This window comes from Clarias gariepinus, chromosome 2, assembly GCF_024256425.1.
Source record: "Clarias gariepinus isolate MV-2021 ecotype Netherlands chromosome 2, CGAR_prim_01v2, whole genome shotgun sequence".
Lineage (NCBI taxonomy): Eukaryota > Metazoa > Chordata > Actinopteri > Siluriformes > Clariidae > Clarias > Clarias gariepinus.
In genome coordinates, this window is record NC_071101.1 from 50,911,029 (window position 1) to 50,935,111 (window position 24,083).

At 37.8% G+C, this 24,083-nt stretch overlaps 2 protein-coding genes across 2 annotated transcripts; both read left to right on the plus strand.

Moving 5' to 3' along the window:
- The first annotated feature begins 3,337 nt into the window (after positions 1–3,337).
- On the plus strand, positions 3,338–4,333 carry LOC128518010 (trace amine-associated receptor 13c-like). The gene has a single exon (XM_053491128.1). It carries the CDS (start codon positions 3,338–3,340, stop codon positions 4,331–4,333), a length of 996 nt encoding a protein of 331 aa, XP_053347103.1.
- A 7,227-nt stretch (positions 4,334–11,560) lies between these two features.
- LOC128518011 (trace amine-associated receptor 13c-like) lies at positions 11,561–12,553 on the plus strand. Its single transcript, XM_053491129.1, has one exon. The coding sequence runs from the start codon at positions 11,561–11,563 to the stop codon at positions 12,551–12,553; it is 993 nt and encodes a 330-aa protein (XP_053347104.1).
- The last annotated feature ends 11,530 nt before the right edge of the window (positions 12,554–24,083 follow it).

Here is a 24,083-nt window from a genome sequence, read left to right on the forward strand (position 1 = left end):
AGAAGATACATATAAATACATATTAGTATTTACAGTTTGAGCTCGACACGTTTATGAGCTCTGTCGCTTGCTGTCAATGGGCGCCTAAAGGAGGTAATACATTTTCAGCTTCAGTAAACACACAATACTTCAGATTGAAACACGACTGCCCCCTACAGGTAATGAAGGGCATTTGCAAGTCCCAGGATCACTTTTCTCGAAACGTGCGTTCTAAATGGCCAGATCTGTGGGATCTCTCCATTGCACAGCTGTGCTCACCAAACTGTCTACATGCTGTCTGTGGTCTGTATACGATTCTGGTGGCCGACGCTTATCAAGTATGTGCATGACTATGTCTCACCCTGCTTCACCTGCAAGGCAAGGCAAGTTTATTTATATATCACATTTCATGCACAATGGTAATTCAAAGTGCTTTACATAAAAGGTAAAAAAATAATCTAACCTCCACACAAAACAAAGCCTTCCCATTACCCCGTCAATGAGTCCTACCTTGATGATCCTGGTCTTACATTTCCATCAACTTTATTATCTAGGCTACCCACATCCAAAGGCAACCATGTGGTCTTGACCATAGTCGACTGGTTCTTAAAAATAGTGCATTTTGTCCTTCTCGCCAATCTACCCTCAGCAAAGGAAACAGACCTACTTGCAACCCAACACATATTCCACCTTAATTGTCTCCCATTTAACATTAACTCCAACCAAGAATTGAAATTCAATATTCAGTTTTGGAAGGTGTTCTGTCACCTTCTGGGGATTTTCATCAGCCTATCGTCAGGCTTCCACCCAGAAACCAATTGTCAAACAAAGCGGAAGAATTAGAAATGGAAACCAGGCTAAGCAATGTCTATTCCTCTGAGCCATCATCCTAGTTGCAAAACCTGACATGGATAAAATATGCTCCGAACTCACTCCCAACTTGCCAACTAGGTAATTTCCCATTTTAGAAAACTTATGGGTATAAACCTGTCATTTTCATCACATGAAGCGGAGGCATCTGTTCCTTCTGCATTACTCTTTGTCCATTGTTGTTGCCACACTTAAAAGTAAGCCAGAACAACTTTATTAAAAGACTAAATCTTACTCCAAATGGGTCAATCGCAAGTGGCATCCAACATCAACCTATCATATAGGTCAAAAGTAAACAAAGCCCCACAGTTATGGAATAGTGTTTAAGTCTAGGCTAAGAACCTATTTATTTAGCCAAACAGTTTTGTGAATGAACTTGCCTTAGGTAAAGTAGCAGATTTGAGGGGAATTATGGATGTAGAATATTATGGTAAACTCGTATGTTTAGATGCTAAACATCTCACATTCCCACACTTCATTGATCACTCAGCTTTATTGATGGTGGAGTGATTGGTTGCTTTACATCACTGGGAGTCCTCACCTTCTGGTTCTCCCTCTTAGTTATGCTTCCATTTTTAGTTCTGCCAGAGTCCCTGCTTGCACTCTGTAAATATACATTCACCATACACATTACGGGACTGTAACCATAATCAATTGTTCTCTCCTTATCTCCCTCACATTATCTTTCTCTGTTGAGCTACACATGCCGTTCCTGAGCTATCTGTGATACAGACTGCCTCTGCAATCTGGACCTGCCTAACTCATCCTGGTGCTTGGGTGCTGGTTGGAGATCTTGTTGCATGGAGGCCCGTGTGGTCTGCTTGGGATGCATATGGTCACTTGAGATGGTTTCACTTTACCACAAAGATGGTCCTGGCCTTGGCTGATGCAGACAGCTATTTTTTGAGGACTTGTGACTGCATCTGTTCAGGACTGGAATTTCCTACAGTACATTTTACCTAAGCTTTCAATAAAGAACTGGAAGCCATATGAACTTAACAGACAAAATCTTATTACCCAAATATGGGTGGGTTCCCTGTTGAGTCTGGTTCCTCTCAAGGTTTCTTCCTAAGGCTATCTTTTTCCCTTTCACCATCGCTCTTGGCTTGCTTATCAGGCAGTGTGTGTGATCATTTAGATAATTGCTTTTTTTATACACATTTTCATTTGATACTGTAAAGCTGCTTTGCAACAAAGAGAAGTTGTAAAAATTGAACTGAATTGAATGTTTTGTGTATATGCTTTTAAGTGATACTTGTATACCTTAGGACCTGGACCTGTAAACTGCTCTGACCCTGTTCATGAATCTGCATTGAATCTTGTTTGTGAGACCAGGCAGCAAATGCTTAACAACAGTTATTCTATTCTTGCATCTTCTCCAGTACTTGTATTCGACCTAAACTTCCATTAAAAGTTTCTAAATCACCTTTTGACTCTTTGGAGTCTTGCTTTTGGATCCAACCTGTCTGCACACGTTCTGACCCTTTGTTCAGACATGATGCACTTATATTTTCTGAGCTGCAGTTTATAAAACTTTTATCCGAAACAGTTGTATTTCACTTAAAAGTCAAAGAAAATAACCCTAGAAACAGAGGAGATGCACTGCTTAGCGAGATTAGCAAGACAGAGTGGCTAAACAGTGATTTTGTGATTGGCTAATATTAATCCTGGAGAGTACATGAACACAATTTTTACTTGTTAACCATTCCAATTTCCACTTGTTTTTTCCCCCTCTTCAATCAACCTGCTTTATCAACTTGCAGTTGCAATGTGACATGTGGAGTATGGCTACAAAAAGTCACAAGCTTTGTTTTTCTTTCTGAATAATAATAAGTTGCAAAACTTTCCAATTTTGTTGTTAAATTATTTCTCTATAACAAAAGAAAAACTCAAAGATTACAGGTAAAAATGTGTTGGAGTTTCTATAAAAATACTACATTTGGAAACAGCCTTGGTGTATGTGGTCAAGACCATACACCTGAATGTGTTTAACAATGCTTCTTTTATTTGCTGTGTGTATCATGCTAAGTATGTTTTTTAAAGCACAGAAAGACAGACTCCCTACACCACACAACTTGATTTTTGACAATACCATAATTTTTCTACCCATGCTACTCAGGCGCATGTTCAGTCTATTATTTTGTCAAGACTAGAAAGGTTTTCAAGTCATCTAAAACAAGTCTACTTGTTAATGAAAGGCCAAAACACCAAAAAACAATTTCCATATAACTAGGTCAGTGACCAGCTTCAAAAAAGAAAATACATGGCATCTAATTTTACACATCACCACATTACCAAAACCCCTAGACCTTTTTTTTTTTTTTTTACAACACTGCATTATAACATACTGTATCATGCTATCTCTTAAACTAGGGGGTGTGATCTATTTCTAAACTATAAAGATAGCAGAGCTGTTTGAGTCTTTAGCCATTTATAATAACTTTCAATTTTTTGAAATATTTATTTAAGCTCTGTAGATATTATTGAAATGCCTGTTTTCTTGACCCTGACAGAGTTTAACCAGTCTGATCGCTGTAAACATTTCTCCTGTCCAGAGAGATCTGTATCTCCTGCAGTTTATGTCCTATTATATGTGTGTTCAGCTGCTGTGGTTCTGCTAACAGTGTGTGGAAATCTGCTCGTCATCATCTCTGTTTTTCACTTCAAGCAACTTCACACACGTACTAACACACTTGTGCTGTCTCTTACTATGTCAGATTTTCTTGTTGGTGCTTTTGTAATGCCACCCATGTTAAGCTGGACAATCGAGTCATGCTGGATATTTGGGAGAGGTTTCTGCATCTGTTTTTTGTTAGTTGGTGGATTTCTTATTATCTTATCCATCTATAATGTTGCTTTTATCGCTGTGGATCGGTATTTGGCTCTCTCGAATCCATTCCTCTACACAAGCACAATTTCTAGGAGGACTATGTGCATTGTGATTTATTCTAACTGGTCTTTGTCCCTGCTATACAACACTGTAGTTTTTTATTTTAATGGAAGCTTTACAGGTTCTGTAATTTGTCCTGGAGAGTGTTATGTTTTTCTAAATGATGTTTTGTCTGTAATTGACCTTATATATTCTTTTATTTTTCCATGTTCTGTTATAATCATTTTTTATACTCTGGTTTTTATGATAGCTAAGAAACATGCCACTGCTATTAGAGAGCTTAATAACCACACACGGCGTAAAACACAAAAAAAATACTCACACACTGAGAAAAAAGCAGCTAAAGTCCTCTGCATATTAGTGGCTGTGTTTCTGGTGTGTTTACTTCCATATTTTATATATAATTTATTAGGCAATGTTATTGAACTACAGACAAAAACTCTTCATATAGTCTTTATTATAATTTATCTTAACTCCACCATTAATCCATTTATTTATGCTCTGTTTTACCCATGGTTTAGGAGGTGCATTAAACTAATCATAACTCTCCAAATATTAAACACAGATTCTGCGTTAATGAATGTTCTTTCATAAATACTTTTTTTTTTCTCTCCTAATCATTTGCCCAAATATTACAATTATGTTATAAAGAATAAAAACTTCTGTAAGGAAACAAATTACACTTATTATCTAAATACAATATAAAAGCAATATTTGTTTGGTGTTATATTATTCCATGAAGATTATTTTAATTGTTAAATATTTAATATGCACAGATTTTAAAAGTAAGAAGGAATTCCAAGAAAACTAAAGAAACACATTTTGATACACATTGCTTAACATGCATAAACAAAAGATAAACAGTTTTTTTAAATATTGTAAATTTATTTAAAAATGTTTAAACATATGATGTTAAAACAGGAATCCTAATCCTACAGTATTTGGCCAAATGGATATGGACACTGGACCATCACATGCATATGAGCTCTATTCAGAGCAGTTGTCATTATCATGGGTTTGATCTTTCTCTGAGAAGGTTTTCTAACCAAAATTTTTATTTGATTTATCCACGTATTTACAGTACAGATGTCTTAGTGAGGTCACAAGATCTTCCATATTAATCTTGGCAAACTGCCGTTATAAACCTGGCTTCTTTCACAGGCTAGAGCATAAAATACCATGACAGCCATGATGTTACAACGCAAAACATTATGCCCAGTATATTCAGTACAATGCAGGAGAGGAACTACCAACCCCAGTAAACCACGATAGCCTAGTAAAGAGAGTGGACAGCTTCAGATACCCTGAGGTTCACATCATGCAGGACCTGTCATGGTCATGTCACATCAATACCGGCAGTGTCACTACCACCTGGTGCACTCTGGGAAATGCTGTCCCACACAAAACAAAGTCTTTCTAAATCTGCTTTCTGGGAATTATTCCTGACAGGATGATGGATTGAACAGTACTTCATTAAATGTTCAAAGCTGGGGATACACTTTTTATAATATGCATCATGATTCTGTCTGCCCTGTCTGCCTTTTTTCCCCCATGCTGTCACTTTTTCCCTTTTTTTTTTCTTTATAATCACGTTGTCAAGTTTGCTTTGTTTCTTATTTTTTGCTTTCTGTCTCCAATCTCTGATTTGTTTGCCTTGTTCTTCGATCTTCCAGTTTTAACCTCTTGCTTCTTCTTTTGGTTTTTGGCTTCTCATCTAACGTTTTTGGATTTAACGCCCAGTTTTTTGATCTCCCAGATATTAAAACTCTGTTGTCCCTTTTGACTACGACTCCTGCTTTCTGTTTTTGCTCTGACGTTTCGCTGACTGATTTTTTGGTTTCCAACCCTTGCTTCCGCACCTCGACCACACCCCTGTCCAAGCCTGCCATCATCTTCCCGCGTTTGGATCCGTCTCACTCCGCACTGCCATGTGACAATATGACCCTGCTTTAAACTTTTCCACATCTTTATCCCTGGCCTGTCTGGGGTGTTGTTTGAGCTTTTTGTTGCTTGATGCTGTTTGTTCAGTGATGTTCTCTAGCAAACCTTTATTTTTTGTTTGTTTGTCGGTGTAATGCCCGCCGATGAACATATGATGATACATGTATTTTTGCCTAGTTTTCACAGCCATTCCTCCCGCTATGCAGGAGGGTTTTTGTTTGTGTTTTGTGTGTTCTACTGGGTGTTGACGTGTGTGTCAACTGTTCCCCTGGGGAAAACACGTCAGCGGCAGTGTGTGCGCGGGACCGAATCCTCGGCCTCCACCGCGTCACCATCCAGGGGGACGTCGTGAGCGGAGCAGGACGCTCTCTGGTGTTTGTTTATTGTGTATATGGACATGTGCTAAGAGAGAAAAAAGACTCTGACCTTGTGCACAACATAATGGACAGTGTGAATGTGGTATGCGAGGCGGGTGTGTAAATGGTGTACGGCACAAAATAATAAATGTATATATTAATTGTATAATTGAGATCCCTGGTGGTCCTTACCTACTTTTCTGTTAACGGCTAGTGACTGTTTTAAATAATAGTAGCAGGTTTGTTACAACTTAGCTATTGTGTTTTAAGTTAAGATTTTAAGTTAAGTAAACTTTAAAAGTTTTATCAGTGTGATCATCTGTTCCTCTTCTTCTCTTCTTTGTCTTGCTTCTTTTTCAAGCTCGATAATCGTATACCGTTTTTTTTTCATCTTTTTAAGGTTTTGCTAAACTCTCTGTTACCTCATCTCCATCTGTTCCTCCTTCATTCCTGTTTGGCTCATGAAGCAAAGCTGTGTGGACCTCTTTAGACCATGATTCTGTGCCACAAGTTTTCTCTTCTTCGTCTTCCCAAATTTGACTTTCTTTTTCTACATCCTGTCAAACTTTCTAAGGGTATGATCTGATGCCCTGAAACTTCAGTTTAAAATAAGAACAGAACTGAGTTTATAAAAGTCTTGGGTGTGTGCCCATAGCCAAACCACTATATTATAGCCCATAGAATGACCATTTTATGGGGGGGCAAAGTGACTGATGTGCCTAACTTTTTTTCAGGAGAGCCTCTGTTACATTGAATAATCCACGGCTCTGGTGACTTCAGGTTTTTCTAGGACTCTTATTGATGTCTCAGCTGTTTACACCTAAACAAAAACAGGGCTCACTGGTTTATGAAACATTCATTGAAATGCAATTTTTATGCTCACTAAAAACAAAAACTGCACAGCAAAAATGTTATGGTATATTATGAATAAAATTAAGTGGCTTACATCGGCATGTGTTGTAAAGCCAGCTTTTATATAATAAGTATATATTTGTGTTTGTTATATTTCTGGGGGGTTATGTCTGCATCTTTATTAATAAATCTGCTCATTTCCACACACACATCTGCCTTTCAAACTAAACTCTGCAAAATTAAAGTTTGTTCTGCAAGTTCATGCGAACGTTTTACATTCACTAAAATTCATATTCACCACCACATTTCAGCCATTCACAGACATGTACATTTGTGCTATTTTGTTGTATATGGTTAAAATACTTTATACGTGTAATAAAACTGCTCACTTTGGCAGACACGTTTTCTACACTCCCAGCATGAAGACGATTCTTTTTCGGGAAAAAATGAGATGACCCTAGCCTAGCTAGGCCCAGAAGTGATGCACACACTGGTGGCTCCTTTCTTTTAATACATTGTTTACGCCGATTGTTATACGTTCTGTTTTTGAATGTTGTGGCAGTTATCAGCCATTAGCTCATACCAATGCTTTGTTTTCTTTGTTCTTGCTTATCTGACTGTGCTATGTGCTGATTACTATTTCTGTACCATGTCACGCCCATGGTTCGAGACAAGCCATGATCACCACGACCCCTTTTCACACTCCATCACTTCGCTCTATAGAAGTCTCGCACAAGCAACCCATTGCCGAATTATTGCGTGCTACAAGCTCTGTGTTTTTTTGTTTCTATTTCTTGCCTGAAATACTTTGTTGCCCTTCATGCTCTTAACCCCTTTTTGTCCCACCTGGTTACACCTCTTTGCTTTACGATTTGGAATTGTCTGCTAAGTTGACTAACTACCCGGCTTTGATCTTTTGCTTTCATTTCTGACTTCGACTCTGCCTTAAGCCCTAAGATTCCTGCAACCCTGATCACAGGTGCATGTTATTCGAATCACCAGTGTTTCAATTCGCAACACTGGTCTTCTCACACGGCTGCTCTCTTTCTCAACCTGTGCGCTGGATTCAGCACTCGCGGTGCAGCTCTGACTCTCACAGCTGCAACTTTAATCCCCTCACACAGCCGTGTTCACTCTGTGTGTTGGACACTGCATGCGCACTGCAATTTTGATCTCCCCACCAGCCGCGTTCACTCTGCGCGTTGGACACTGCACACACGCTGCTTTGTCTTTCGGCTGTTCCCTTTCAGGGGTCGCCACAGCAAATCATTTGCCTCTGTCTAAACCTATCCTTTGCATCCTCTTCTCTAACACCAATGTCCTCTTTATGTCCTCTCTCACTACATCCATAAATCTCCTCTTTGGTCTCTCCTGGCGATTTTAACCTCACCATCCTTCTACCGATATATTTACAATCTCTCCTCTGAACATGTCCAAACCACGTCAATCTGGCCTCTCTGACTTTATCTCCAAAACATCTAACATGGGTTGTCCCTCTGATGAACTTATTCTCGATCCTATCCATCTTTGTCACATCATCCATGTAGAATGTAACTCTCTATTACCTTCTCTGTCATTGGCCATCAGCATCCTTAAAGCAAATACTGCATCTGATGTACTCTTTCTAGGTAGGAAACCATATTGCTGCTCACAAATGCTCATCTCTGCCCTCATCCTACCTTCCGCTATACTCTTTCCCACAGGTTCATTGTATGGCTTATTAGCTTTATGCCTCTGTAATTGCTACAGCTCTGCACATCTCCCTTGTTCTTAAAAATCAGCACCAATACAGTTCTTCATTCCTCTGGAATCCTCTCATTCTCCAATCTTGGTAAACAAACTACTCAGAAACTCTATCGCCACCTCTCCCCTATATATATGTCTCCCTCCGCGCCGTCTTAGGCGTCTCACGGTGCGGACGTGGCGATTTATCTCCCTAGCCACATCAGCAGTCCTCATGCCTCCCTGCAGCATGCCTAATGCACGTTCACGCAGATGAGCAGGGACCCCGGGCATCTTTCTTTGGGTGTTTTTCACAGTCGGTAGACAAGTCTCATTAGTGTCCTGCGTTTTTAGAACTCTGACCTTAAATGCCTACTTTCTGTAAGCCAGTGGTTCTCAAACATTTTCTGTCATTCCCCACTTAAGGGGGTGGGCGAATTTTTAAGCCCCACTTGTCAACAAAATGATAACGAAAATGGCCAGGTGTACTATTTATTGAAATATCGATTTCTAAACCAATAAGATCAAATAACGCCAAGTTCAAAACCGATAAAATACACGTGCTATTGTTATAACATGCTTACTTCGTCACTTATCTAGAGCTTTATTTCAAAGAAGTCGAGTGGCTTATTAACGTGACTGGGGTGTGTTGTCTCTAAGTGTCTTCCTACTTTGTTGGGTCTTATGCTGTCTGCTGCCAGCGGTTTAAGACACAAAACACACACAGGTCTCTCCTCTGCCCTCACCATCCCCACCATGAATCCAAGCACAACATAGGCTTTATCATAGGCTTCATCATAGGCTTTTTGGTTGATAAGGCTGATGATGCTGAATCACCTGCTTTTTTGTGGTCCATGTAACAAATGTATCCATTGACGTTATTATCCTCACTATATACAGTACAGTACGCTACTGACCCGGTGTTATGCTCTAAAATGCCCCCCCCTGCCCCCCCCCTCCCCCCGCCATGGATTGCCCCCCTACATAATCTCTTTCAAATAATATATTACAACATAAATTAGGTTTACAAATTACAAATTATAACAAACGAATTTAATTATAAAATAAGCAATATAAAAAAAATGTTGTATAGGGGAAAAAATATATAAATTATATATATTTTTTCATATACAACATGTATTAAGGGTTAGGTTAATTAACTAGGATTAATTATAATAGTAAAAATATATTTGATAATAATAAACCTTTGAATGCATATCATAATATAATATTTGATAGAGGGGGGTGCAATCCGTGGCAGGGTTGCATTTTAGCGCATAACACCTGTTTGTGTCCGCGGTAAAGTTAGTTTGATATTCGCATCTCCAAATTCAATAGCTGCGTAAATAAACCCGCGAATAAGATATCCAGATATATTTCCTCTCTACATTGTCTTTAAGCTCCATCTGCCTTAAATTATACAAGTTTAAAAGCATAAACACCATTATTCCCTACGGCACAACGAATGATTTAGGGATCATCGCAAATTGCCGCACACCAACAAAAAGCGTAGAACGATATTGATCTCCCCTTCTGTTCAGCGCCTGAAGGATCAAAAAGCAACTTTGTTGCCGCACTGGAAACTAGAAATGCCAGACTAGTACTGCCTGATAAAATATTAATGTTTAACAAAAATACAGAAACATCAGCATATACATTGGAATAAATGAAATGACATATATAATACCGAATGTTTCCTTATATATTGTTCCTCTGGAATTAACATGCCGACGTTAAACCGTTATTGTTGCACTATGGTTCCACTTTTTCTCTGATGTTATTTTAATTTACTTGTATTAATGATCCATTTCTTAGCATGTGATTGTTTAGTTTCGAGTGTCCGATGTTTATTGGCTATAAAGAAAAGCATGAATTAAAACAGGTACTTTCCTATTATTTTCCACTAATTCCCTCCCGTTCATTGCGCCCCACCTGTCATGCTTGTATTCCCCACTAGTGGGGCGCCACACACTTTGAGAACCACTGCTGTAAGCTGTTAAGGTCTTAACGACCATTCCACAGGTGCATGTTAATTAATTGATTATGGTTAATTGAACATGCATGGAAAACATTGTTTAAACCCTTTACAATGAAGATCTGTAAAGTTATTTGGATTTTTACAACATTATTGTTGAAATACACAGTCCTGAAAAGGGACGTTTCTTTTTATAGAGTATATATTATTATTATTTTATATATATATATATATATATATATATATATATATATATATATGTATATATATATATATATATATATATATATATATATATATATATATATTTATTATTTCTTGCAAAACATGTCAGTTGTGTTGTGACATTGTTGGTTATTATTTTTTTTTATATATCAATCACATCTGTAATGAAAAGAAATGTGGGCAGTGGTACTTTTTAAAAGTGCCCTCTCCCATTTACCTTTTAACCATTTTGTCTAGGATTACATGTAACAATGTGCTACAATTTAAAATAAAATCAAACGTGAAAACAGCTAAACTACGTGATAAATTCTATAAATGCACCCATGCACCCGAATTAAAAAAGGTCTGTGTCTTACAGTAAACCTTCATTTAGCACGTAGACTTCCAATATAAAAAGTAAATATAAAAAGTCTATACACTTCTGTTAAAATGGCAGGCTTTTGTGATTAAAAAAAATGAGGCCAAAATAAATAAAGTTTTTCTTCTCACAGTGGAATGACCGGGCTCAAAAAAGAAAATACGGGCCATGTAAATGTAGAAAAACTTCACATTAAAATAACCCCCTACTTTTTTGTTCCAACATGGCATTAAATCATACTGCATCATGCTGTCACTTAAACTAGGGGGGAGTGATCAATTTCTAAACTATAAAAGCACCAGAGCTGTTTGACTCATCAGCTATTTAACTGTTACTTGTACTAGTTAGATATTTAAATATTTAAACAAAAAAATTATTGAAATGCTGTATTTATGAACCTGACAGAGTTTAATCAGTCTGATCGCTGTGAGCATTTCTCCTGTCCAGAGAGATCTGTATCTCCTGCAGTTTATATCTTACTGTATGTGTGTTCAGCTGCTGTGGTTCTGCTAACAGTGTGTGGAAATCTGCTCGTCATCATCTCTGTTTTTCACTTCAAGCAGCTTCACACACCGACTAACATGCTTGTGCTCTCTCTGGCTGTCTCGGATTTCCTTGTTGGTTCTTTTGTAATGCCTTCAATGTTTATTTGGACGATTGAGTCATGCTGGATAATCGGAAGAGGTTTCTGTATCTGTTTTTTGGTAATTAGTGGTTTCATCACAACCTCATCTATTTATAATATTGCTCTGATCGCTGTGGACCGATATTCAGCTTTGTCAAACCCATTTTTTTACACAACCACCATTTCTAAGAGACTTATTTGCATTGTGATTTATTTTAACTGGTCTGTGTGTTTAGTGTATAACACAGCAGTTTTTTTTTTCAATGGAAGCTTCACAAGTTCTGTAATGTGTCCTGGAGAGTGTTACCTTTTTATGAATGAAGTTTCTTCTATAATTGACCTTATATATTCATGTATATTTCCCCTTTCTGTCATAATCATATTGTATACTATGGTTTTTGTGATTGCTAAGAAACATGCCACTGCTATCAGAGAGCTCAAGAATCACACACGGCCTAAAACACTGAAAATCTCCTCACAGTCAATGAAATCTGAGAGAAAAGCAGCTAAAGTCCTCGGCATTTTAGTGTCTGTGTTTCTGGTTTGTTTAATTCCTTATTTTATTTATAGTTTGTTAGGTGGTGTTATTGAACTACAGACAGAAACCCTTCCTAAAGTCCTTGTTATAATTCATCTCAATTCCACCATTAATCCATTTATTTATGCTCTGTTTTACCCGTGGTTTAGGAGGTGCATTCAATTAATTATAACTTTGCAAATATTTCAGCCTGACTCTGCATTAATCAATGTTCTGTCATGAATACTTTTTCACTCTTGATTTTGTATTTTAAATATTGATATTATTTTATAGAGTATTAAAGTTTCTGTAAAGAATCAAAATATCATCAATTAAATACAATATAAAAGCAATATTTGTTCGGATGGTATATACAGTAATACCATAAATATACTTTAAATTATAAAAATATTAATATCTACAGAATTTAAAAATGCAGATAAAAAATATTGGAAATTATAGAAAAACATCACATGCATGACAGCAAGTGTGTCAACATAGAAAAGGCAAAGGATAAACAGGTTATACAAAATAAATAGGGCCATATGAGTCCTGCTTAAAGACATAAGCATTAAACTGAATTTGATTATTCTACAAAATAAAGGCAAAAATATTAACATAAAAGAGCAAAAGATAAACAGCTTTTAATATACTGGACCTTCATTTAGATCTTTCCAAAATTCGAATTTAAAATTGGAAACCTAAACCACTACAGTATTTAGTCAGATGTACTATGTGAACATCCAAATATCACGTATATGAGCTCATTTTAAAGCCATAGACATCATCATGAGTTTGGTCATTCTTTGCTATTACAATTTTCTAAGGTTTTCTACAAAATTTAGAAACAAGTCAGTGTTTCTTTAGAAAGACAACTTTTTTTATTTATATGCGGTCTTATGCAAAAGTTTAGGCACCCCTTGAAAAATAGATTTTGGTGTTTTTTTTTTTTATTGAAAAGATTTTAGTACGGTCTGTCTTGGAAATGGAAAAATGCACAACATTTTCAGCAAACACTGATGCATAGTTACTTTATATGTCATATATTGAACAAAGATAAATAAAATAATAATTATTGAGAAAAAATTAAAAAATTATTATTGCAAAAATTTGGGAACCCTACATAATCAGTACAGTAACACCTCCTCTGGCAGATATCACAACTTGCAAATGCTTTTTATAGCAAAAGTCTTTTAATTCTTGTACTTGGGATTTTCTCTTATTCCTTTTTGCAAAAGGCTTCTTGTTCTGTGATATTCTTTGGTCGTCTTGCATGCACAGCTCCTTAAATCTACCCACAAATTTTTTATATTGTTTAAATCAGGGGACTGTGATGGCCATTCCAAAACCTTCAGCTTGCATTTCTTGTGGTATTCCAAAGTGGATTCCGAGTTATATTTAGGATTATTATCCTGATGTAGAGGCCATCCTCTCTTCAGCGTCAGCTGTTTTACATATGGTATGACGTTGGCTTTCAGAATTTGCTGATATTTAGTGAAATCCATTCTTTCCTCCACCCGTGCAATGTTTCCTGTGCCACTTGCTGCAACCCAACCCCAAAGCATGATAGATCCACCCCCATGTTTAATAGTTGCCAATGTGTTCTTTTAATAAAATGCTGGTCCTTTTTTTTCCAAACATACCTTTGCTGATTTTGGCCAAAAATTCTATTTTAACTTCATCAGTCCACAGCACTTGTTTCCAAAACCCAGGCTTCTGTTGCATACTTCTGATGTTGGATTTTATTATGGGGATGCAGGTAAGGTTTTCTTTTGCTTACTCTTTTATGAAGGTGTTGTCTGTGCAAGCATCCCTGCAGGTTTTCCGTCAAATAGGGGTTTTCATTTGTCTTTCTGACCAGCATAGGAGCAGTTCTCTCAGAGTTTTCTTGGTTTTCTTCATCTTGACCTCCAGAGTTTCCATGAACTGCCACATTAATTCACCTAATGCTAATGCAAAGGCGGTGCTCTGTGACCTGTATGGCAAGATTAGTGAGCTGCAGAACACACACCTTGTTTTTTTGTGCTGGAAATTCCTGGGAAAAACACATTGGATCTTGTTATACCCCACCCCCTCCACCTTAGCTTCACATCTCTGTTATACTAATATCTGCTTACAAACCACTTAAAAGGTAATCAAAACCAGTCCTGAAGCAGATGAAAACCTGGCTAATAGGAGGCATCTCTGCTCTTTAGGAATGTTTTGAGAATCCACAACCACTTCAAAGATCGCAGTGATACACGGTTTATGTGGCAAGGCATACAAGCAATAATGAACCATGATTTGATGGCAAAGGAGACCACCCCTCCCGCTAATGACCAGGTGCTGTGTCTTACCCCAGCTGATGTGAGGAAAGCTATACACAGAGTCAAGCCACTTTTTTTTTTTTGTCTTTCATCAATTCCCTTTCAGGGGTCACCACAGTGAACCATCTCCCTTCATTCTATATCCTCTGTATCCTCTTCTCTCACCCCAACTAACCTCATGTCTTCTCTCACTGCATCCATAAATCTTATCCTTGGTCTTCCTTTAGAGTTTTCCTTAGAAAGTCTCTCCTCTGAACATGTCCAAACCACCTCAATCTACCTCTGCTCCATGTGGCCTCAACATTTGGTTGAGACCACTTGGGTCCTTCTCATTTACACACAAGTATTCTGTCTTGCTACGGCTAACCTTTTTCAACTATTACCTTCTCTGTACTTTTCCATCAGCATCCACAAAGCAAATGCTGAATCTGTTGTACAATTTCTAGACATGAAACCATATTGCTGCTTACAAATGCTTACTTCTGCTCTTAACTTAGCTTCCACTACTCTTTCCCAAAGCTTCATTTTATGGCTTTTTACCTTTATTCCTCTGTAGTTGCCACAGCTCTGCACACCTCCCTTGCTCTTAAAGATCGGTACTAATACACTTCTCCATTCCTCGGGGATCCTCTCACTCTCTAAGATCTTGTTAAACATACTAGTCAGAAACTCTACTGTCTCCTCTCCCGTGACAAATATGCATGAAAGTGTCTTATTTTAAAATGTCTTATGTGCAATAAGCCAAGAAATTAAATAGAAATATCTAAATGTGCATGAATGCACAGGTGTGCAGTGTCCATAAGTGTCTATGACTGTCCAGAATGAGTTCAAGGAGATAAATGTCCATAAGTGTAAATGTTAAAAAATGGTTTAGTCCTGTGTGGTTTACTGATTGAGGGACCGCATCAACTGCGGAAAGAAGCTCCTCCTCAGTCTCTCTGTACTGGTACTGTTTCCAAACCATGTTGTAATGTTTCCTGTCAGAATGCTCTCTATGTTGCAGGAATAGAAATTTCTAAACACCCTGGAGGGCAGTCTCTTAACTGTCTGAGGTGGTAGAGACACCATTGGGTCTTTTCCCCACTGTGTTGATGAGGCAGGACCATGACAGGTCCTGCGTAATGTGAACACTGATATCTAAAGCTGTCCACTTTCTCCTCTGGGCTCCTGTCATTGACAGGGATCTGGTAGTTTCTTTCCTGCTTTGTTCAAAAAGTTCACTATCTGCTCCTGTGTCTTGCTGACTTTCAGGAGAAAATTGTCTCTCTGGCACCAGTTCTCCAGATTTCCAATCTCCTCCAGGTGGGCCGTCTTATCGTTGTCAGTGATCAGGCCCACCACGATGTGGGCCTGGTGTAGTTAGCATGATGGTGGTGGAGTTGGTAGTGGTCAAGAAGTCATCCGTGTACAATGAGTGTACAGGGGGCTTCAGTGCTAAGAATGAGGGAGGCTGAGACATGTCTGCCCATCCTTACTGCCTGTAATCTGCCAGTTAGGAAATGGGAGATCCACTGACACAGAGATAAGCTGAGTCTCAGGTGCTCCAGCTTGGTGGTGAGTGTGAAGGGAATTATGGTATTAAATGCTAAGCTGTAGGCGACAAAGTGCATTTTAACATAGTTCCCCCTTCTAGTGTTCAGGTGAGTGAAAGATGTATGGAGGAGATGAGAAAGAGAGAGAGTTTCACTCTTCCACTCTTCATCCTTTTTAATGCCATCCTCATCTCACTCTTACTGATTTCTGCTACTTCCTGCTCCAACAGTCACCTCTTCTACTCTTCATTATTTTTGATTTTCCTCAATCATCAACTCTTTAAAGTACTCCTTCCATCTTCACATCACCCTCCTGGCACCTATCAGTATATTTCCATCTCTATTTTTAACCACTCTAACCTGCTTTCCATCCTTTCTATTTCTTTCCCTCACCAAACTGTACAGATCCACCTCTCTCTCCTTACTGTCCAACCTAGCATATATGTCCTCATATGCTCTTTGTTTGGCCTTTGGTCCACTCTCTTCAGTCCTCGTAGTGTTCCACTTCTTCTCAGAATAGTTCTTTCTTTGTATACATTCCTGGATCTCCTCGCTACCACCAAATCTCATTTTCTACTTTCCTGATGATACACCCTTCTACCGGTCTCCCGGACACCTTAGCTGTAGTCGTCAAGACAACTTAAAGCACCTCCTGGCAACCCAGAGTTTGTCTCAAATTTTTTTTGAAAACTAAACAACATTCTTTTTTTTTTCAACCTCTCACCATTTTTTCCTTTACTCTGCCTTTGTCTTCTTCACCTTCACATCTTCCCACCTTCTACCAATACTTTGCAATCACTGATCTTTTTCAGATTACAACGTTGACACAAGATGTAGTCCACAAGGAGTTTTTCTGCCTTCACTCTTAAATGTCACCCTAGGTTTCTGCATATTTTAAGAAAAAGTATTTTTAAAGAAAGTATACTTTTAAAGAAAAAGTATTTACTAGTGCCATTTCCATCCTCTTTGCAAAGTCCACCACCATTTGTCCTTCTACATTCCTGACCTAAAGACCAAACCTGCCCATCACATTCTCATCACCTCTGTTCCCTTTCCCAACATGTCCATTAAAATCTGCACCAATCACCACTTACCTCTGGGGATTCTCTGCATCACTTCATCTAACTAATTTTAAAAAATTCTCCTTCTCTCCTAAATCACATCCTACCTTTGGGGCGTAACCACATCAATCTGATACTCTTTTTACTTTTAAAACATTCCTTACAAACTCCTCTTTCAGAATAATTTATACTCTATTTCTTTTCCTATCCACACCATGGTAAAACAATTTAAACCCTGCTCCTAAGCTACTAGCCTTGCTCCCCTTTCACCTGGTCTTCTGGATACATAAAATATCCACCTTCCTTATTTGCATCATATTAACTAACGCTCTTGCCTTTTCTGTCATAGTCCTAACATTTAAAGTCCCTACTGTTAGCCCAAAATGCTTCCCTGTCCTCTTCTTTCTCTGCCCATGAACATGCCTCCCTTTTCTCCATCTTCGACCAACAGTAGCCCAATTTTCACCAGCACCCTGTAGGGCAACAGCACCGGTGGTGGTGGTTGTTAAACCAGGCCACGAATGATCCGGTATGACAGTCCTGTTAATGATTTGCATCATTTAATTTGGCAAATGTTTTATGTTGGAAAAAAAAATACAAAAACAAAATAAAACACATTATAATATATATAAATAAATGAAAAATATAAATGAAAGATATAATAATAATAATAATAATAATAATAATAATAATAATAAAACAAAATAATACACCTATGAAAAACCATAAAATTATAAAATATTAAAAGCCATTCCAAATAAGTAAGTCTTCAGTTTTGCTTTAAACAAAAGGGAGGTCCGTAATGTTATGTAACTTAGGTGGAATAGTGTTCCAGAGTTTAGGACCAGCCACTGCAAAGCAGCGATCACCCTATTGTTTGCAACTTGACCAAGGGCCTGCAAACTAATGAAAACATGAATGGCTTTCTCCAGGTTGCTCCAATTCAAAAAGTGTTTGACCTTTGCGAGGAGGTGTTTGACCTATGAGCTGAAGGCGGGCTTGATGCGGGAGTGAAGGTGCCGCAGGAGCTCGCGCAGTTCTTCCTTGCGCTGTCCTCAGCACGGGGATCAAAGGGCGGAATTTCAGTGTCCTTGTTTAAAGACCCTGCATGCAACCCACTTGCATGCCACTCTCCCCTGCTCCACCGCATCACGTACTTCCCGGACCTTAGACTAAACTCCACGACTTGCGCAAGCACGAGATTCTTATAACGTTAATTATCGCCAGCTGGCCCGAATAAGTGGCTCCCCTTTGCATACCTGCAGAACCCATCACAGGCGCACGTCATGACATATATATATATATATATATATATATATATATATATATATGTATGTCATGGTGTGACATTGTGTACAGCATTAAATAATTATTCTATCCATTAATTGACCACGGCTGGAAATTATAGCTGGAATGTGATTGTGAATTTATGACTGAAATAAAACTTTTCTTCGCCGTGCAGAAACCTGTGACTAGTACTTTCCCTTTACAATAGGCATCGTTTCAATCAAAAGGCTGATAAACGTGTGCGATTTAGCGATAAAAATGTAGACATAAGGAAAGCAGACGTGCTGAGCTGTAAGGGACTGCCCCTAGGGGGCACTGTGGCAGTGTTTGTTGTTTGTAGTTTTGTTAGAAGACCCAGTTTCCCAGAAGTCACCTCGGTCAGGTGATGACTAAGCTTCACCTGAACCAAGGTGGCTCATTAGAGATCTTACTCCTGTCTGTTTCTCCTTCCTGTCTCTGGTGTCTCTCCCTGTCGGTAGTTGAAAGCTCTAAGCTTGTGTGCCTTCTACGAGTGGGTGTGTGTTGTTAATAGGAGCGTGTGTGTTGAGTGCGTGTGTGTTGCTCATAGGTGAGTATGCGTGTGTCGCTCATAGGAGCGAGTGCGTTGTTTAGTGTATATTTAAAGTGCATATATACAATAAAACTATTATTTGAGGCAAACTTATCATACATTTCTTTTGTATTCTTTGTTGTACTTCGTCTTTTTGCACACACGTGCAGGTGCGTTACAATAATAATAATAAGAAAAATAACAATAATAAATTTTAAGCAATACTACTACTACTAATAATAATAATTATAATACTGAATAGAGAAAGCACAGTCAAAGAAATATCATCATTGAAGGAGAGAGGAAATTAAAGAATAAATATATCAGTATTTACAGTTTGAGCTCGACACGTTCATGAACTCTGTCGCTTTCTTTCAATGGCCTCCTAAAAAAAAAATTTTTGGCTCAAGATTCTATTTTTCGAAACGTGCGTTCTTAATGGCCAGGGCCCGGTTTTCCGAAAGCTTATTATCGCTAAGTAGATTTTAAGTTGTACCTCAACCTCTCTCTCAACGTAATGGTGTGATTCCCGAAACGTCCATACTCTAAGGATATTTTAGGTAAGTCACACGTTCGAAAGGTTGGTCTGGACCAACCTTAACTTACTCTTAGCGTTATTTCAGTTCAAGACGCTAGTCACTGCCACTGTGCAGCAGTCTTTGTAAATCAGCGGTGTATGCAAGCACATTATGGCACGTTATCAAAGTATTAATGATGGAATATACTGTAGGCCTGTTTAAGAATTTTTTTTTTTTGATATCAGAACTAATAGAGTGACTTTTAATTAGCCTATTTCATAATGTGATTAATGCATTAAAATTGGCAATCCCTTTAAATATTAAACAGGTGGCAAACAATTTGGCAGCGATACAGTGTGCTGCTGTGCTAAACTGAAGACAGCGCCATCTGCGGAGCCGTGTGGTTCATATACATTTTTTCTGGGGTGGCTATTTTAAAAAAAAGTTTCGTCTTCCAAGGAAACAGATTATAGAGCTTCTTGACCTACTCACACCTGCGCTTGCCAGGCCAACACGTCGTACTTGCGCTCCACATCATGATTTCCAGCTGCTTGCTGCTTTTTGTTTGAAATATGTTACAACGATCATTAGCCATCATTCATGACTGGATGTACTTTTCTTTTGACACATTTTATTTTATGATGAAATTTGATTTAGTTAAATGTGAAAATAAGCTTGGGAGTTTCAAACCCGGCATCGATTGATTTTTCTGAGTGATTGTAATGCTTTACTATACCCCTATCTTACCTATGCGGTTTGACTTGCAGTCTTAGGCACCGTAAGCCGCCTCGAGTGACCCCCCGATGTTCCGCGAAGTTCTGTACTTGGTCGCAAGGTCCGCGAGCTTCCAAATCTTAAACATGTTTAATTTTTTGCGTGGAAAGATGGAAACGTAATCGCAGTGCCAGAACTTGTACTGAATCATGATGAATCATACTTACAGCCACCGTGCGAAAGGTAAGATAGGGGTATTAAACCTCTACTCTGTCATCTCATCGTATTCATTTCATAAGTGCACTATACAACCCCAACCACTGACATGCTTCACATTGTTTCTGAAGCTGGTGAAGAGTGTTGTCAGCTGTTTGTCAATAAACTATGATGATTGTATACCCGGTTCGTTTCACCGCCACTACAGGTTATATGAAAATATTAGCGACAGTTTGGGGATTTAATTTATATACATGTCTATTATGACATGCTCTTGATAAGTTAACCCATGTCAAAATAAACATTAAAAGACCAGAAAAAAAAAATCTTCTAATTTCTACTAAGCTCAAAAAGGAAATATGTGCCATCTAAATGTAAACAAAAATCACATCAAAAAGTATCCCTAGGCCTTTTTGTATCCACATGTCATTACATCATACTGTTTTATGTTGTCATTCAAACTAGTGGGTGTGATCGATTTCTAAACTATAAAACACGAGTGGTGTTCGGCTCATGAGCCATTTAATAGTAACTTTTAAGAGTTGGACTTCATTTTAAACATGAACCTAACAGAGTTTAACCAGCCTATTCGATGTGAGCATTTCTCCTGTCCAGAGAGATCTGTATCTCCTGCAGTTTATATCTTATTGTATGTTTGTTCAGCTGTTGTGGTTTTTCTAACAGTGTGTGGAAATGCACTTGTCATCATCTCTGTTTTTCACTTCAAGCAGCTTCACACACCAACTAACATGCTCGTGCTCTCTTTGTCTATGTCAGATTTCCTTGTTGGTGCTTTTATTATGCCACAAATGTTTATTTGGTCTGTTGAGTCATGTTGGATATTTGGGAGAGGTTTCTGCCTCGGTTTTTTGTTAATTAGTGGTTTTATCATAACCTCATCCATCTATACTGTTGCTCTGATTGCTGTGGATCGGTATTTAGCTCTCTCAAACCCATTGCTTTATGAATGCACAATATCTAGGAGAACTACATGCATTGTAATTTATTCTAACTGGTCTGTGTGTCTAGTGTATAACACAGCAGTTTTTTGTTTTAATGGAAACATCACAATTTCTGCAATGTGTCATGGAGAGTGTTATCCTTTTCTGAATGAAGTTTGGTCTGTAATTGATCTCATATATTCATTTATATTTCCACTTTCTGTGATAATCATGTTGTATTCTCTGGTATTTTTGATTGCTAAGAAACATGCCACTGCTATCAGAGAGCTTAATAATCACACACGGCCTAAAACATCTGAGCGAAAAGCAGCTAAAGTTCTCGGAATATTAGTGTGCGTGTTTCTAGTTTGTTTACTCCCATATTATATTTATAGTTTGTTAGGTGGTGTTATTGAACTACAAGCAGAAACTATTCATAAAGTCCTTATTATAATTCATATTAATTCCACCATTAATCCATTTATTTATGCTCTGTTTTACCCGTGGTTTAGGAGGTGCATTAAAATAATTATAACTCTGCAAATATTTCAAACAGACACTGCATTAATCAATGTTCTTTCATGAATACCTTTCATTTATTCTGATCATGTAGCTAATTATTGCTATTGTAGCATTTTTACCACTAGAAGGATCTTGGAGAAACGAGTTGGCTTGATTGCTTCCCAATGCAAATGGCTGGGAACACTTTATTACTTCATACCACAGTACATACGGCATGGGAAACACATTCATTCAAGGACCAGACCCAATTCAGCCTTAGCATGAACCGGAGCACATTCAACAGGTCACACACACTCAACACACAACAACATGGCCGAAGCCACTAACCCAAACAACTTTCTCCAAGAGGGTGAACACATAGAAACCCCCCCGCAATGCATGACAGTCGTTAGCCGATCCCCCCCCCCCCCCCCTGCCCACACCACACTATTATGTTACAGTATAAAAGCTTTTGTGATGTAAATTCAATATGAAATCAATTTTATGTAATACCATAAAGATAATTTTAATTGTGGGAATTTGAATATCTACATAATTTCAAAATAAAATGGGATTTCAAGAACATAAAAAAAATCAATATTTGAAAGCTAATGTATTAAAACAGAAGAGCAAAAGATAAACAGGTTTTGAAATATTGTACTTTTATTTCCATTTTTTTCCATTTCCAGCATTTGATTTTAAAGTTGAAAACCTGAGCTACTGAAATCCTTGGCCAAATATACCATGTGGACACCCATCCATTCATGTATATGAGCTTTTTTCATCATGGACCTTATCATGGGTTTGGTCATTCGTTGTTGTATCAATTTTTTGAAAAAAAGTTTTTTTTTTCTTTTTTACAACATTTGGATAGGGATTATCCACTTATTTATAGGTGTATTAGTGAGGAAACAAGATCTTTTACATAAATCCTGGCAAATTGTCTTTATTAACACTGCTTTTTGTTTAGGCACAATACTAAAGCATAAAATGGCATTGTACATACACTGTTTAGCCATGTAATTAAATTGCAAAACATTATGGACAATGTTGTGTAGGTTCTACCTTGAACCTTACATACAGTGCTGTAAATAAGTACATGTCCTCTCCTTGTTCTTTTTTTTGTTGTTGCATATTTGCTGGCATCAAACCTGAAGAGGACAAAACACAAGTTTAAATGTATCCCTAACAAGTTTTAAAATGTATCCCTACATCCCTAATGTATGTTTTTTTTTTCTCTTCTCATGAACCAGCACTATCAGCTTTGAGCCATGAAAAGACCTATAAGTTCAAGTTCAAGTAGGCTTTATTGTAACTTCAACCATATACAGTTAGTACACAGTGAAACGAAACAATGTTCCTCCAGGACCAAGGTGCTTATCAGCACTGGAGCCCCCGAGGGTTGTGTTCTGAGCCCCCTGATGTATTCATTGTACACGAATGACTGTGTGGCCACTACCAGCTCCACCACCATCATTAAGTTTGCTGATGACACCGTCGTGGTGGGCCTTATCTCCGACAACAACGAGTCGGCCCACCTGAAGGAGATTGGGAGTCGGGAGAACTGGTGCCAGAGGAACAACCTCCTACTAAACGTCAGTAAGACAAAGGAGTTAATGGTGGATTTCAGCACTAAGCAGGAAAGGAACTACCAGGTCTGGACATTCTGGACATTCACTTACTAGTGGCCACTGCACAACACATTCGTGGACATTAGTTAAATTACCCAATTACCCTATCACAAGACACTTTAAATATGTCACTTTAAAGCATAATTGCACACCCCTGTCACCCGGATGCACAAGTTACTTTAAACACTTTAAATATGTGGCATTTCTGTTTATATTCAATTTATATTTAACTTTATTTCCACAAAAGTCCATAAAATCTATATCTCTGTATTGTACAACTGATTTTTATTTTTTATTTTTTTCATATGTTTCTTATATTGTACATTTTGTCATGTACAGTACAGCTTTCTCTTATTTTTCTATATTTTTCATACATTTTCCTTATATTGTATATTTTGTACTGTATAGTGTTATTTTATTTTTAATTTTATATTTAATTTCATTTTATTCTTACTTAGTCAAATTTACCTCCTGTTTCTTTTTCATATTTATTTCCTATTCATTGTCTCTATTTAA

Coding starts and splice junctions, on each gene's coding strand:
- LOC128518010 (XM_053491128.1), top strand. CDS start 3,338: ATGCCTGTTTTCTTGACCCTGACAGAGTTTAACCAGTCTGATCGCTGT.
- LOC128518011 (XM_053491129.1), top strand. CDS start 11,561: ATGAACCTGACAGAGTTTAATCAGTCTGATCGCTGTGAGCATTTCTCC.